Source organism: Bombina bombina, chromosome 7, assembly GCF_027579735.1.
Source record: "Bombina bombina isolate aBomBom1 chromosome 7, aBomBom1.pri, whole genome shotgun sequence".
Taxonomy (NCBI): Eukaryota; Metazoa; Chordata; class Amphibia; order Anura; family Bombinatoridae; genus Bombina; species Bombina bombina.
The window spans coordinates 215,099,657-215,118,850 of record NC_069505.1 but is presented as its reverse complement, the minus strand read 5'-3'; the positions used below and the strand labels follow the sequence as shown (position 1 = coordinate 215,118,850).

Below are 19,194 nucleotides of genomic sequence, written 5' to 3'. Positions count from 1 at the left end.
TAAATATCTAAGTATGCCGGGGTCCTGGTTTGGGGATCTAAGCTTTTGCTACCTATTTCTACATTTATTTATTTTTAATTCCCCCTTCGCCCTCATATTAGAATACAGGGCATAGAAAAAGCACTACTTTGCACGCTTTGGGATTTAGGAGTGCTGTAGTAACGAATAAGGGTACTTGGAACTCATCACCCCCTACAATTGCTATTTGGGGCACGCTTTAGATATTTACAATACAAATATAAGGAACTACTTTTCCAGATATGTTTTTTAAGGATTCGCAAATGCATGACATAAATACCATGGGCACAGACAATACATTATGACTGCACATCCTTGTGTAGAGGCACACTAAAATAGGCCAGTGCATATGATAATGGCTTTTTTATTATCATATTTTATCGTATCTGTAGGAGTGACAGCTCCTTTTGTGTGATCAGCAAGATGGTGGGCCTGGGGTCATGGAGCGGGACCCAGCAAAACTGGTTAGGGTTAATTGTAGGGAGGCATCAGGATTAGGTAAAACTGTGGTGAGGGGTCACAGTTTTGGGTTAACTAATCTGAATGAAGTCACTATGTTGGTTTTTTTGTGGGTGTGTCACAGTTAGGAATTGGGGAGGAGTCACTGTTTGGGCTAATTAACACGAGGAGACTAGTAAATTGAAATGCTGGTATCTGTATAATATAGAGACCCGTGTTACACTTGACTCAAATCTATCCTTCATTCCCCACATCCAATTGCTCTCTTCATCCTGCCGCAACCACCTACGCAATATCTCCAAAATTAGTCCGTTTCTGAGTGCTGAAACTACTAAACAGCTAATCCACTCCCTGGTAATTTCCTGACTTGACTACTGTAATAATTTACTAACTGGCCTCCCTCTCTCCCGCCTCTCTCCCCTTCAATCCATCCTAAATGCATCTGCTAGGCTAATCCACCTCTCTCGACGCTCTGTTTCTTCTGCAACTCTCTGTGAGTCCCTTCACTGACTCCCCATTCACAGCAGAGTTAAATTTAAAATTCTCACCCTGACCTACAAAGCCCTCACCAATGCTGCCTCACCCTTCAGGGAAGCTTATCACCCGACTCAGTAACAAATACATTTCACTTACCTAACAGTTGCCCTCATCTATCTCCTCACTAATATCATTCTCACCTTTGCAGTCCCCACCTCATAAGTTACCACGGGAATAGGGCCCTCAATAGCCCCCCTGTATTTGTCTCTAAAATTTGTTTCTCTGTACTTTTAGCTTTGTACCCATGGACAGCGCTGTGGAATCTGTTGGCGCTTTATAAATAAAGAATAATAATAATAAAAATAATGCAGTAGATCATTTCTGTTTAATTTGCCTTCATTTGCCTTTCAGTTGATGTAAGAATACTACACCAAGTCAAAGACGTTGCAAACAAAAAGGTGTTTGGATGTACACTATTGTTATGTAATCCTTGGTTACCTGACATTTGCAAACTGACTTTGACTTTAGTACTTATCTCCACCACTAGTCATTATTTCAGCTTCTGAGCAGGTTTGACAGACTTTTAATGTACGTGCAGTGTAGGGCGTCACCATGGATGGCATTTATATTTCTCCATAAGGGTAGATATCTGGTATTATTACCCCAGGGAGAAAGTTTTCATTTGTGTTAATTTATAAAAGCTTTTACAAATAGCTATTAGTATTTTAGGTCCCTTGGTTGGAGCATTTAGAGAGCAGGGTCAGCCATTGCTCCACTCCATTTTTTTTGCATGCAACACACCAGGTTCGCAATCCAGGCCAGGGGTTTAATGAAATCTCCAATTCATCCTCACCTGAGAGTGCATAGACTACTAATAATAATTCCCCTAGCTGAAATAGGGTGAGACACACACTGGTAAATGGCCAAACTGGTAACATTGGTTAACCCCTACAAGGTGGTTAAACACATAGTTAAGGTACCACTATGGAGCTGAAGAGTACAGAGAAACTGACGCTGACTCAGTCAAAGAAGGGTACTTTTAAAGCTAAATTAAAATACATTTAGTTGTTGTTGTTGGGGGCACTGCCCAGTGTGCTTTTATGGACCAGTCACCTTTGCTTGTGCACTTCCTATTGAAGTAACCAGAACCACGATTACCTATGACCTGTTGCTGTGGGGGCTTTGCGTGAACACCAGGATTTTGATTAGGGCCAAATTGCAATAGCATGATCTTCTGTGTAGTGTTCTAGGAGATAACTCTACTACTACTGGATCTATTTGTGACAGAGTCCCTAATAAAGTTATTTATAAAAATTCAGAATGTTGTGATTGGAGCCGGCAAGTGCTGCTCTTCCTCTATACTGTGTATGTCCCGTTTCTGACCGGCTGCCAAGCCGTGTGGATGTTGGGCTCAGCAGTGTCTTCCGCTCACTCCCCTTAAACACAAAAGCTAAGAGCACAGTGCTTGAGAAACCTTCTGTGCATATCCAATGGAAGAAACGGCAGCAAGCCCAGGATATATCAAGCACTGTACAGCCCATTAGTACTTTATAAATAAACATTAATCATTTTATACAATTAGTCTACTAATCCCAGATGGGTACAAAATTAGGCTTTTTCCTATATTTAACAATGAGTGAACTAAAAGCTTCTGTGACTCTTAAACATATATATAGTGATATTCCCCCCCCCCCCCCTGTATATATGTGTGAGTGTATATTTATATAGACAGACCTATGATCCAGTAACCCCACAAGTGTATCTCTTCAATATACCTGTGATCTTTATGGTCCAATAGAAGACAATGGCGGCACAAAAGTACATCACACGTCTCACAAAATAACTTCAGTGTTTCTTGATTGTGAAGTGGACAAAACAAGAAGTTATTGGAGCTGACATCAAGTCCTGTTTAGAAAAAAAAAAAAAATCACATTCTAAACTAAAAAAGCATAAATAGTTTTGCAAGAACAATCATGACACTGTCTAAATCTGAAGATGTCACACGTTGTTAGATTGGAGTAATTTTATGGTTTCCAAGTCTCACTAAAGTGAGAGTTATCCAAAATGTTGTGAGTTATAAATATGCTTAGGTCCCTTGGCACTTGTAATTTATGAAGTTCTAGAATAAGTAATTTTATGATAAACAGGAAAGCACCTCAGTTTGAACTCTATCAAATTGTTAACAGATGTAAAACTGGGACAAAATCATTAATTAAAAAAAAGGATTTTATAGTTTTGCTTTAATTATGTTGTATCATTATATAGTTTTTAAACATATTCTATGACTGAAGGGATATCCTAGGCAGCTGTTTAAGTTGTCCAATAATAATAAAAAAAAAGGTTAAGGACATACTGACAGTACCATTCAAAGATGGCTGCCGCCTGTAAACATTTGCAATGCACATGCGCGCAATAGCAGCACATCTGCTAGATATCTCTATTTAAAGGGACATTCAACACAATTTTTTTCTTTCATGATTCAGATGGAACGGACAATTTTAAACAACTTTCTAATTGACTTCTATTATCAAATTATATTGTCACTTTCCTGCTTTTCAACAAAGGATAAGTTCATGAGTGTGGTCGTGTCTGCAGCACTGTATAGCAGCAGTTTTGCAGCAATATTATTACATTAGCTGGCGCACTAGATGGCAGCACTATTTCCTGTCATGTAGCGCTTCAGACGTGCACGCTACCTATCTAGATATCCCTTCAACAAGGAATTACGAGCAAATCTCATAACGCAAGTAAAATGGAAACATTTTTAAAACTGAATTCTCTATCTGAATCATGAAAGAAGAAAAAAATAGGTTTTCATGTCCCTTTAAACAGCGTGACCCCTTTTGGACTATTTTGTATATCTTAGCTGCTGACCAAACTTTTTTTTTTATGTTAACATTTTTGCGTTTGATCGTTTCCCATTGTCATAATTATATTTATATAATATGGCCTAAATAACACATTTATACTATGGCATCTGTACAAAACTAAAATACAGTCATTAGGATGTTCATATATGACTGCAGATAAATGTTTAAATGATAAAATTATGCAAAAGAAATGAAATAGTTAATACAAACCATGAATTGAATCATGCATTCAGGCACATTAGACATTTGTAATCAATAATCCATCATTTAATCACCCTGTTTAAATTTCACGTTGAACACCTAAATGTGTAAAACTCTCCAAAAAAAATCTATTAAACAAATCCGACTGCTTAAATGGATGCTGTACTCACAATGTTGTAAAAGCTGTTTGATGTTAATTTTAAGCTAATACAGTGGTATTAGTCCTGTACGTTCCACTAATGCTCACTGACTGAGAGGCACTTCCTACTAATGCTCACCGACTGATGGGTACTTCCTACTAATACTGACTGATGGGTACTTCCTACTAATGCTCACTGACTGATGGGTACTTCCTACTAATACTTACTGACTGATAGGTACTTCCTACTAATGCTCACTGACTGATGGGTATTTCCTACTAATACTTACTGACTGATGGGTACTTCCTACTAATGCTCACTGACTGATGGGTACTTCCTACTTATGCTCACTGACTGATGGGTACTTCCTACTAATACTCACTGACTGATGGGTACTTCCTACTAATGCTCACTGACTGATGGGTACTTCCTACTAATGTAAACTGAATGATGGGTACTTCCTACTAATGCTCACTGAATGATGGGTACTTCCTACTAATGCTCACTGACTGATGGGTACTTCCTACTAATGCTCACTGACTGATGGGTACTTCCTACTAATACTCACTGACTGATGGGTACTTCCTACTAATGCTCACTGACTGATGGGTACTTCCTACTAATGCTCACTGACTGATGGGTACTTCCTACTAATGCTCACTGACTGATGGGTACTTTCTACTAATGCTCACTGACTGATGGGTACTTCCTACTAATGCTCACTGACTGATGCATACTTGCCACTTATGCTCACTGACTGATAGGCACTTTCTACTAATGCTCACTGAATGATGGGTACTTCCTACTTATGCTTACTGACTGATGGGTACTTCCTACTAATACTCACTGACTGATGGGTACTTCCTACTAATGCTTACTGACTGATGGGTACTTCCTACTAATACTCACTGACTGATGGGTACTTCCTACTTATGCTTACTGACTGATGGGTACTTCCTACTAATGCTCACTGACTGATGGGTACTTCCTACTAATGCTTACTGACTGATGGGTACTTCCTATTAATGCTCACTGACTGATGGGTACTTTCTACCAATGCTCACTGACTGATGGGTACTTGCCACTTATGCTCACTGACTGATAAGCTCTTCCTACTAATGCTCACTGACTGATGGGTACTTCCTACTTATGCTTACTGACTGATGGGTACTTCCTACTAATACTCACTGACTGATGGGTACTTCCTACTAATGCTTACTGACTAATGGGTACTTCCAACTAATGCTCACTGACTGATGGGTACTTCCTACTAATGCTCACTGACTAATGGGTACTTCCTACTTATGCTTACTGACTGATGGGTACTTCCTACTAATACTCACTAACGGGTACTTCCTACTAATGCTTACTGACTTATGGGTACTTCCTACTAATGCACACTGACTGATGGGTACTTCCTACTAATGCTTACTGACTGATGAGTACTTCCTACTAATGCTCACTGACTAATGGATACTTCCTACTAATGCTCACTTACAGATGGGTACTTACTACTAATGCTCAGTGACTGATGGGTAATTACTACTAATGCTCACTAACTGATGGGTACTTCCCACTAATGCTCACTGACTGATGGGTACTTCCAACTAATGCTTACTGACTGATGGGTGCTTGCTACTAATGCTCATTTGATGATTGACATTTCTTGCAAATGTTTAGTGGTTGATGGATACTTCCTACAAATGCTCATTGGCTAATAAATACATACTGCTAATTATCACTGGTTGAAAGACACCTCCTGCTAATGTTCATTGGCTGATAGATACTTCCTGCTAATGCTCATTGGTTGATAGATACTTCCTGTTAATTATCTTTGGCTGATAGATACTTCCTGCTAATTATTATTGGCTTATAGATACTTCATACAAATGCTCATTGGCTAATAAATATGTCCTGCTAATTATCTTTGGCTGATAGATACTTCATGCTAAATATTATTGGCTGATAGATACTTCCTGCTAATTATCTTTGGCTGATAGATCATTCCTGCTTATTAGCATTGGCTGATAGATACTTCCTGCTTATTAGCATTGGCTGATAGACACTTCCTAAAATTGGTATTGGCTGATAGATATTTCCTACAAATGCTCATTGGCTAAAAAATACACCCTGCTAATTATCATGGGCTGATAGATACTTCCTGCCAATTATCTTTGGCTGATAGATAATTCCTGCTTATTAGCATTGGCTGATAGACACTTCCTGATAATTATTATTGGCTGATAGATATTTCATAGAAATGCTCATTGGCTAATACATATGTCCTGCTAATTATCTTTGGCTGATAGATATTCCCTGCTTATTAGCAGTGGCTGATAGATACTTCCTGATAATTATTATTGGCTGATTGATATTTCCTTCAAATGCTCATTGGCTAATAAATACGTCCTGCTAATTATCATTGGCTGATAGATACTTCTTGCTAATAATCATTGGCTAATAGACACTTCTTGCTAATGCTCATTGGCTGATAGGTTTTTCCTACAAATGTACATTGGCTTATAAATATTTCCTAAATATGTTCATTGGCTGAGAGATACTTCCTGCTAATGCTCATTGGTTGATAGATACTTCCTGATAATTAGCATTGGCTGATAGATACTTCCTGCTAATTAGCACTGGCTGATAGATACTTCCTGCTAATTAACAATGGCTAATAGATAATTCCTGCTAATTAGCATTGGCTGAAAGATACTTCCTGCTAATTAGCATTGGCTGATAGATACTTCCTGCTAATTAGCATTGGCTAATAGATACTTCCTGCTAAGTAGCATTGGTTGATAGATACTTCCTGCTAATTAGCATTGGCTAATAGATACTTCCTGCTAATAAGCATTGGTTGATAGACACTTCCTGCAAATTAACATTTGCTGATAGATACTTCCTGCTAATTAACAATGGCTTATAGATACTTCCTGCTAATGGTCATTGGCTGATAGACACTTCCTGCTAATGCTCATTGGTAGATACTTCTTACAGGTGTAGGTGTTCATTGGCTTATAGATACCTCCTGCTAATGTTCATTGGAAGACAGGTACTAATGATCAACATGAATAAATGCTTTTGTTTCATAGGGATGACAGAATGTTTCTGAGTACAATAGCCCTTTAATTAATTCAAAAAGTCACACCTTTATTAGTGAAATACCATAAAAAGGAAGCAAAAGAGCAGTCGTGTTGTTGCACAGCAAACTGTAATTGATTAGAATGATAGATATGGTATAGAGAGGATGCCAGAGCTATAGATAGCAGCACAGAAACGCTGTACCTGAAGACGATCTTTGAGATGCTGATAATAAAACATCTCTGGTACCTTTACTGTGTCGGTGTTCCTCTGCGCAAGTACTACACAGCCATTTATTGCAGGTGGTACACAAGCTATGTGCTGGGTTCTTCTCCGTACAATCAAAACAGCTCTGAAAATATTAAATATAAATATATATTGTTAAAAGAAATTTCTGCTAATACATTTGTATAAAAAATGTATATTCGTTTTAGGCCACATTTTATTTGTACTCATTGAAATTGCTATTCATTCTGCACAATCGAATAGCATACTACAGTATTTCAGGATCATCCCAGCATATATTAAGGTTTGGACCAATGTATATATTAAACAACTAAAGAAAATAAATCTGATTTAGTCAGGGCATCGATTCTAAAGACAAAGGGGCCCAATTATCTAATATTTGCTGACATGACAAACCTCTCTTATACTCACAGCGGTTGCACTCAGGGAATGCTCAAAAAAAGGGTTTATCTCTGCCAGTCCTGAGATGATGCCTAAGTACTGGAGCTCGCTGGAAAGGGAAACTTTACTAGGGAGGGCGAAATTAGCAGGGAGCAAAGGGCGCACTTTAAAAAACAAATACTGCAGCCTCATAAAAATCAGATCACTCTTTTTTCCGTGTATAGTACCTTTCATACACATGTGTTTTTCTATTAGGATAAGTGTTTTGCACATTTTCACACAATTTCTCTACCTTTCAGTTTGCAAGATAAAACAGTGAGAACTGCAGGGGAAATTTGTTTAGACAGACCCCATGGGCTTTCAGCTACGTGCAAGGAACATCCTTGTTCATCCCACTAGTAGAGGCAGAGAAACTAATTTTACAATAAGGAAAACAATAGGCTTAGAATGTCATTATAAGAGGGGTTAGTGAAAAATAGTTAAGCGCTAAAAGCACGGGTTAAATATTATGCAGATATTGCAAAGTGTTTTAAAAGTATTATCTAACTTAATGTTAACAAGTTTTATTATATAATCAAAAAACAAATATTAAGGTGATGTCAATAACTATTTGTTGTGTAAATAGAATATTAGTGTAAAGAAAGGGATGTTAATTTAACATCAAATATATATAGTGAAATAACATATGCAAGTTAATATTATGTAACCAATGTAAAAAGGTAAATAATGTATCAAAGTGAAACCATCCAAATAAAGTAAAAGTAGCAATTTAATAAAATACAAATAAATTACATCCACTATAACATATAAAATAGAAGGGACGTCTCCCTTATAGCAACATAGCTAATATTTAGCCAAGTTTAAAACATAGCAAATTATTGTACTTGCGCTTTAAAAGATGAGAGAGAAAGCCTTGGCCTTAGGCTATGGAAATATCTTGACGTGATTTTAAAATAAGAATGCGATGTTCGCACTTTATTAAGGATAAACAGTGAGCGCTGTTTGGCAATATCAGGAAGACCAAACACAGCGTGTTATGTGGCGAGTAGGCTCATTCCTCCTGTATGGTGAGGCGTTACCGGCGACTGAGAGTAGGTGGCGGCTTTTATGTGATGCCTCTGACGTCACAAGTAGATTTTCAAAAACGTAAGGCAGCCGAAGTAGCTTCTATAGGTTAAGGCTTTTTAGAAGTGCAGTATTGCAAACAAATAGTGCAGTATTGCAAACAAATAGTTCCTTTTCTTTGGTATTAGCCCCTATTCCTTACCAGACAAGGAGGTCCTTGGGGAAATACAGATGGTCTTAGCGGTCACAAACTGTGACTATGTTCTCTCTTTATCGATTGTTGTGAATAATGATCGATAGTGGAGATGCAGAACTTGAGTTGAAGAGTTATGTTGACAGGCTTGGCGGTCACAAGTAGTGACTAGAGAACTCTTGTTATCCTTGTTGTAGGCAATTGGAAAAGCCAAACCAATTCAACAAATAAATAGGTTTTATTTTCTTTTTTACAGACCCCTATTCCTTAGCTTCAAAGGAAGTCCTGGGGGAAATTTCTGTAGATGGTCTTTGTGGTCACAAATTGTGACTATATTCCTTTTTTTCTCCTTTGTTGAAAGTGGTGAATAAAGTAGAAAAAACTTCACAGTGGCTTATGAAGTTTGTAGGTGTTCTTTGCGGTCGCTATTTAGCAACTTGTAGAGTCCTCTATTCAAGGCACAGCACATAAAGTCCTTAATAAAAGCAATTTATGCAAATGGTGGCAAAATAAAGCCTAAGGGCGAAACGCGTTGATTTTGACACTGTCGTCACCTTTATTTTGTCACCATTTGCATAAATTGCTTTTATTAAGGACTTTATGTGCTGTGCCTTGAATAGAGGACTCTACAAGTTGCTAAATAGCGACCGCAAAGACCACCTACAAACTTCATAAGCCACTGTGAAGTTTTTTCTACTTTATTCACACTTGCCAGTAATACATTTTAAACAGTAGTGATTTGATCCTCTTGACTGCCCATCGCTTCTTTCTGCTCCATATTTGTAATGCATTGAGGTACAGGAGGCATTTTACATTTAGCTAACACTTACGCCTAGATTTAGAGTTCTGCGTTAGCCGTCAAAACCAGCGTTAGGGGCTCCTAACGCTGGTTTTGGCCGCCCGCTGGTATTTAGAGTCAGTCAGGAAAGGGTCTAACGTTCACTTTGCAGCCACGACTTTTCCATACCGCAGATCCCCCTACGCCATTTGCGTATCCTATCTTTTCAATGGGATCTTTCTAACGCTGGTATTTAGAGTCTTGGCTGAAGTGAGCGTTAGAAATCTAACGACAAGACTCCAGCCGCAGAGAAATGTCAGGAGTTAGGAGCTTTATGGGCTAACGCCGGTTTATAAACCTCCTAACTACTGTGCTCTAAAGTACACTAACACCCATAAACTACCTATGTACCCCTAAACTGAGGCCCCCCCACATCACCGCAACTCTAATACATTTTTTTAACCCCTAATCTGCCGACCGCACACCGCCGCAACCTACATTATCCCTATGAACCCCTAATCTGCCCTCCCTAACATCACTGACACCTAACTTCAAGTATTAACCCCTAATCTGCTGACCGGACCTCACCGCTACTCTAATAAATTTATTAACCCCTAAAGCTAAGTCTAACCCTAACACCCCCCTAAGTTAAATATAATTTTTATCTAACAAAATAAATTATTTCTTATTAAATAAATTATTCCTATTTAAAGCTAAATACTTACCTGTAAAATAAACCCTAATATAGCTACAATATAAATAATAATTATATTGCAGCTATTTTAGGATTTATATTTATTTTACAGGCAACTTTGTATTTATTTTAACCAGGTACAATAGCTATTAAATAGTTAAGAACTATTTAATAGCTACCTAGTTAAAATAATTACAAAATTACCTGTAAAATAAATCCTAACCTAAGTTACAATTAAACCTATCACTACACTATCAATAAATTAATTAAATAAAATACCTACAATTATCTACAATCAAACCTAACACTACTCTATCAATAAATTAATTACATGAAATAACTACAAATAAATACAATGAAATAAACTAACTAAATTACAAAAAATAAAAAAAGAACTAAGTTACAAAAAATAAAAAAATAATTTACAAACATTATAAAAATATTACAACAATTTTAAGCTAATTAACCTACTCTAAGCCCCCTAATAAAATAACAAAGCCCCCCAAAATAAAAAAATGCCCTACCCTATTCTAAAATAAAAATTGAAAAGCTCTTTTACCTTACCAGCCCTTAAAAGGGCCTTTACGGGGCATGCCCCAAAGAATTCTGCTCTTTTGCCTGTAAAAAAAAAACATGCAATACCCCCCCAACATTACAACCCACCACCCACATACCCCTAATCTTACCCAAACCCCCCTTAAATAAACCTAACACTAAGCCCCTGAAGATCTCCCTACCTTATCTTCACCACGCCGGGTATCACCGATCCGTCCAGAAGAGGCTCCGAAGTCTTCATCCAAGCCCAAGCGGGGGCTGAAGAGGTCCATCATCGGGCTGAAGAGGTCCATCATCCGGCTGCAGTCTTGATCCAAGCGGGGGCTGAAGAGGTCCATCATCTGGCTGAAGAGGTCCATCATCCGGCTGAAGTCTTGATCCAAGCGGGGCTGAAGAGGTCCATCATTGGGCTGAAGTCTTCTATCAAGCGGCATCTTCAATCTTCTTTCTTCCGGATCCATCTTCATCCCGCCGATGCGGAACACCCATCCTGGCCGACGACTTGCCGACGAATGACGGTTCCTTTAAATGACGTCATCCAAGATAGCATCCCTCGAATTCCGATTGGCTGATAGGATTCTATCAGCCAATCGGAATTAAGGTAGAAAAATTCTGATTGGCTGATGGAATCAGCCAATCAGATTCAAGTTCAATCCGATTGGCTGATCCAATCAGCCAATCAGATTGAGCTGGCATTCTATTGGCTGATCGGAACAGATGATCTTTCAAGAACTATTTTGTTATGAGTTTAAAGGGGATTTAAAAATGTAATTTTAGATTGTAGGTTTTTATATTTCATTTGTACATTTTATATGATTTTTAAATGGATTTTTGAGCCCTATTCCATCTCTCTTACATAGTTACGTGCAAAGAACACCCTCTGCGAGACAAACTGATGTCACAATAATGTGCACAAATCACTGCGAGGCAAACTGATGTCACAATAATGTGCACAAATCACTGCGTGGCACACTGATGTCACAATAATGTGCACAAATCACTGCGTGGCACACTGATGTCACAATAATGTGCACAAAACACTGCGAGGCACACTGATGTCACAATAATGTGCACAAAACACTGCGAGACACACTGATGTCACAATAATGTGCACAAATCACTGCGAGGTACACTGATGTCACAATAATGTGCACAAAATACTGCGTGGCACACTGATGTCACAATAATGTGCACAAAACACTGCGAGGCACACTGATGTCACAATAATGTGCACAAATCACTGCGAGGCACACTGATGTCACAATAATGTGCACAAATCACTGCGAGGCACACTGATGTCACAATAATGTGCACAAAACACTGCGAGACACACTGATGTCACAATAATGTGCACAAATCACTGCGTGGCACACTGATGTCACAATAATGTGCACAAATCACTGCGTGGCACACTGATGTCACAATAATGTGCACAAAACACTGCGAGGCACACTGATGTCACAATAATGTGCAGAAAACACTGCGAGGCAAACTGATGTCACAATAATGTGCACAAAACACTGCGAGGCACACTGATGTCACAATAATGTGCACAAAACACTGCGTGGCACACTGATGTCACAATAATGTGCACAAAACACTGCAAGGCAAACTGATGTCACAATAATGTGCACAAAACACTGCGTGGCACACTGATGTCACAATAATGTGCACAAAACACTGCAAGGCACACTGATGTCACAATAATGTGCACAAAACACTGCAAGGCAAACTGATGTCACAATAATGTGCACAAAACACTGCGTGGCACACTGATGTCACAATAATGTGCACAAAACACTGCGAGGCACACTGATGTCACAATAATGTGCACAAAACACTGCAAGGCACACTGATGTCACAATAATGTGCACAAAACACTGCGAGGCACAATTATGTCACAATAATGTGCACAAATCACTGCGAGGCACACTGATGTCACAATAATGTGCACAAAACACTGCGTGGCACACTGATGTCACAATAATGTGCACAAAACACTGCAAGGCACACTGATGTCACAATAATGTGCACAAAACAATGCAAGGCACACTGATGTCACAATGATGTGCACAAAACACTGCGAGGCACACTGATGTCACAATAATGTGCACAAAACACTGCGAGGCACACTGATGTCACAATAATGTGCACAAAACACTGCGAGGCAAACTGATGTCACAATAATGTGCACAAAACACTGCGAGGCACACTGATGTCACAATAATGTGCACAAAACACTGCGAGACAAACTGATGTCACAATAATGTGCACAAAACACTGCGAGGCACACTGATGTCACAATAATGTGCACAAAATACTGCGAGGCACACTGATGTCACAATAATGTGCACAAAACACTGCGAGGCACACTGATGTCACAATAATGTGCACAAAACACTGCGAGGCACACTGATGTCACAATAATGTGCACAAATCACTGCGAGGCACACTGATGTCACAATAATGTGCACAAAACACTGCGAGACACAATTATGTCACAATAATGTGCACAAATCACTGCGAGACACACTGATGTCACAATAATGTGCACAAAACACTGCGAGACACACTGATGTCACAATAATGTGCACAAATCACTGCGAGGCACACTGATGTCACAATAATGTGCACAAATCACTGCGTGGCACACTGATGTCACAATAATGTGCACAAATCACTGCGAGGTACACTGATGTCACAATAATGTGCACAAAATACTGCGAGACACACTGATGTCACAATAATGTGCACAAATCACTGCGAGGCACACTGATGTCACAATAATGTGCACAAATCACTGCGTGGCACACTGATGTCACAATAATGTGCACAAATCACTGCGAGGTACACTGATGTCACAATAATGTGCACAAAATACTGCGTGGCACACTGATGTCACAATAATGTGCACAAAACAATGCAAGGCACACTGATGTCACAATAATGTGCACAAATCACTGCGAGGCACACTGATGTCACAATAATGTGCACAAAACACTGCGAGGCACAATTATGTCACAATAATGTGCACAAATCACTGCGAGGCACACTGATGTCACAATAATGTGCACAAAACACTGCGAGGCACAATTATGTCACAATAATGTGCACAAATCACTGCGAGGCACACTGATGTCACAATAATGTGCACAAAACACTGCGTGGCACACTGATGTCACAATAATGTGCACAAAACACTGCGTGGCACACTGATGTCACAATAATGTGCACAAAACACTGCAAGGCACACTGATGTCACAATAATGTGCACAAAACACTGCAAGGCACACTGATGTCACAATAATGTGCACAAAACAATGCAAGGCACACTGATGTCACAATGATGTGCACAAAACACTGCGAGGCACACTGATGTCACAATAATGTGCACAAAACACTGCGAGGCAAACTGATGTCACAATAATGTGCACAAAACACTGCGAGGCACACTGATGTCACAATAATGTGCACAAAATACTGCGAGGCACACTGATGTCACAATAATGTGCACAAAACACTGCGAGGCACACTGATGTCACAATAATGTGCACAAAACACTGCGAGGCACACTGATGTCACAATAATGTGCACAAATCACTGCGAGGCACACTGATGTCACAATAATGTGCACAAAACACTGCGAGACACAATTATGTCACAATAATGTGCACAAATCACTGCGAGGCACACTGATGTCACAATAATGTGCATAAAACACTGCGAGACACACTGATATCACAATAATGTGCACAAAACACTGCGAGACACACTGATGTCACAATAATGTGCACAAAACACTGCGAGACACACTGATGTCACAATAATGTGCAGAAAACACTGCGAGGCAAACTGATGTCACAATAATGTGCACAAATCACTGCGAGGCACACTGATGTCACAATAATGTGCACAAAACACTGCGAGGCACACTGATGTCACAATAATGTGCACAAAACACTGCGAGGCACACTGATGTCACAATAATGTGCACAAATCACTGCGTGGCACACTGATGTCACAATAATGTGCACAAATCACTGCGAGGCACACTGATGTCACAATAATGTGCACAAAACACTGCGAGGCACACTGATGTCACAATAATGTGCACAAAACACTGCGAGGCACACTGATGTCATACTGATGTCACACTGATGTGCACAAATCACTGCGAGGCACACTGATGTCATACTGATGTCACACTGATGTGCACAAATCACTGTGAGGCACACTGATGTCACAATAATATTACACTAATAGAAAAACACGTGAATATGAGAATAGTGCTAATTTTATACACTGAGTAATCACATTTGTATTGGCTGCGGTATTTAATATTTTAAAGGGACATGAATTAAATAGAACATACATTGTAAACAACTTTCAAATTTACTTCTGTTACCAATTTTGCTTCATTCTCTTGGTGTCCTTTATTGAAGGAGCAGGAATGCACTATGTGTGCCACTACCAATCAGCAGCTAGCTCCCATCTCCTGAGGACACCAAGAGAATATAGCAAATTATGTAATAGAAGTCAAATGGAAAGTAGTTAAAAATGATATGCACTATCTGAATCATGAAATAAAATGTTTGGTTTCATAGCTTTCATGTCCCTTTAAAGGGACAGTCTAGTCAAAAATAAACATTTATGATTCATATAGGGCGTGACATTTTAAACAACTTTCCAATTTACTTTCATCATTACATTTCCTTTGTTCTCTTGGTGGTATTTTTTAAAAGCTAAACCTAGGTAGGCTCAAACTGATTTCTAAACCGTTAAAACTGCCTCTTAGCTCAGAGCATTTTGAAAGTTTTTCACAGTTAGACAGTACTAATTCATGTGGGTCATATAGATAACATTGTGCTCACTCCCATGGAGTTATTTAGGAGTCTGCCCTGATTGGCGAAACTGCATGTCAGTCACAAGCACTGAGATAAGGGGCCAGTCTGCAGAGGCTTAGATACAAGGTAATCACAGAGGTAAAACAGATATTAATATAACTGTGCTAGTTATGCAAAACTGGGGAATGGGTAATAAAGGGATTATCTATCTTTTTAAACAATAACAATTTTGGTGTAGACTGTCCCTTTAAGTGTGTCCTGTGCTTCCTGCTATCTTCACTCTCCCCAGCTAATCTTCCCTTTCCAGCGAGCGCGATTACTTACTATAGATGGCATCTCGCTCTTTGCAAGGACAGCAGGCTATGAGGGGGCAGTGTGTTTTATTTCAAGTCTCATCTAATAGTTAGATAATCAAGCCCCTTGATTCAGCAGCCATTTCATAAGAAATAGGGTAAAACGTAAGCAGCAGTTCTATTTTTCTGTTCTAGTGAAAAGCTGAAATGGTTAATAATGTAGTTCCCAAATCTCATAAAATGTGTGACACTTTTAATTTTAATGAATGAAAAATGATAAAGGTAATAATTCAATGTTTACACTGAGAGTGACAGAAAAATAGAATCATAGTCAATTCACAATGGTTGTTACCTAGTACATGTGTCAGTGCCCCTTTAACCGACACCAAAGTTTATGTCCCTTTTACAAAACAAGTCTTTGGTCTGGTGGAGTTTTCATAGTGGGTTTAGCTTATAATGAAATAAATACACTGTGTGATGTGTTTCTAAGCTAAAAATAGACAATGTTCCATAAAAACAAGTTAATTATTGATACGATGGGAGGGAATTACAATACAGGGAACAGGTGGGTTTGGTTGTTTTACATCTTAGTCATTTTTATTTTCTAATTTAGTTTTCCAATTATACATAAAATCGTTAATTACCTTTTATGTCCCATTTTCAGCATTATTCCCTTTTTCAGATGTTAACAACCGATTAGTTTGAAAGTATTTTAATGTGTAATACAGTATTTTAAGCTAGTGAAACTAATATTTCTAGCTGTACTCTCTACAGATTGCTACCAGTCTAGGAAGTGGTTTCTCATATTAAATAACAGCCCTGATTGACATTTATAAAGCACAGAGACACATTAAAGTAGATACTTAAAATTCATGTATATTGAGGGGACATTAAACATCTTCAGATTATACTATAAATTGTTTAGCAGTGTAGTAAAAAAACAGCTTGTAATATACTTTATTTATTTTGTCCCCTTTTCCTGTAATTTTACCTGTTAGAAGTGTAAATACAGACTCCAGACTTACCACAGTTTTATTACACACAAAAATTTCTTGCACACTTTAGAGACCCATTTATAACTGAAACTTTACACTTAATGTTCAATATTTAAGAGTTACATTCTACAGCTGTATTTTGGATTGCTCTTCAGTGTAACTTAAAGGGATGGGAAAGTCAAAACTATACTTGCATGATTCAGATAAAGCCGGTCATTTTAAGACACTTTTAAATGTACTTCTATTTTAAAATTTGCTTTGTTCTCTTGGTATCCATTGTTGAAAATTAATATGCACATATCCTACACTAGTGGGTGCTAGCTGCTGATTGGTGTCTGCACTTATTTGTCTCTTGTCATTGGCTTATTTAGATGTGTTCAGCTAGCTCTCAGTAGTGCATTGCTGAACCTTCCGTGAAGGATATCAAGGGAATAAAGAAAATTTGATAAAAGAAGTAAATTGCTAAGTTTTTATAGATTTGTATATTCTACCTGAATCCTGAAAGAAAAAAAATTGGATTTCATGTCCCTTTAACTCACCGCTTATAATACGAGCATATTAAGCGCTCCCTGCGATTTCTATTAAACGTATAGAGCACACCAAAAAGTTTCGGCCACATTACAATGCTTTGGTTGAAGTATTTAGGACCAGATTGCAATGGAGCGGTATTTATTGTTCCTGCTCGAGCGTTAACTCCTCTAGAAGTTAGCTTTTTGCACGCTCTTTGTATTACAAGTTGAAAGTAAACAATTTTTGCTCTCACGCTAACCCAATGCGCGTAAAAATCCGAACTTACAATATTGCACGTGCGATAACATATTCCTTCTTAAAAGTCAATGCACCAACATAAATGGGAAAAAAAACTAACATGATCACATATTCTCACGTGCGCTAACCTGACCTGAAAATATAAATATTTCACATTCCAATGTTCTTCACATAGCAGAATATGTTATATTTATTCATAAGTACATATTTATATATATATATATGATTGTATTTTGGTACAATATATATATATATATATATATATATATATATATATATATATATATATATATATATATATATATAGTGTGTGTATATATATACTGTATATATATATTGTGTGGGTGTGTGTGTGTATATATATATATATATATATATTGTGTGTGTGTGTGTATATATATAGTGTGTGTATATATATATTTATATATGAATATCTTTTTATAAATACCTAGAACATATTCTGCTATGTGTAGAACATTGGAATGTGAAATATTTACAATAAATACAGACAGTATAACACTTTATTTAATATGAATATTGCATAAATATACTTTTACATGTTTTCATCTACTTGACTGTAAAGGGCTCCAATGCAATTATGTATATGTCTATATATGTGTACATATGTAATTATTGTATATACACATATATACACATATAAATACATAAATACACATATAAATACATATATACACATATAAATACATATGTACACACATAAATACATATGTACACACATATAAATACATATATACACATATAAATACATAAATACACATATAAATACATAAGTACACATATAAATACATAAATACACATATAAATACATATGTACACACATATAAATACATATGTACACACATATAAATACATATATACACATATAAATACATATGTACACACATATAAATACATATGTACACACATATAAATACATATATATATACACAAAAAATACATAAGTACACATATAAATACATAAATACACATATAAATACATATGTACACACATATAAATACATATGTACACACATATAAATACATATATACACATATAATTACATATGTACACACATATAAATACATATGTACACACATATAAATACATATGTACACACATATAAATACATATA

The 19,194-nt window shown here is 37.5% G+C and overlaps 1 protein-coding gene across 1 annotated transcript in view; it reads right to left on the bottom strand.

Moving 5' to 3' along the window:
* TRIM66 (tripartite motif containing 66) overlaps positions 1-19,194 on the bottom strand; it is a 204,052-nt gene that overhangs the window by 88,549 nt on the left and 96,309 nt on the right. The window contains exon 2 of the mRNA XM_053689342.1: positions 2,730-2,859. Coding sequence (XP_053545317.1) covers positions 2,730-2,859 — 130 coding nt within the window. The remainder of the gene's footprint in view (positions 1-2,729; positions 2,860-19,194) is intronic.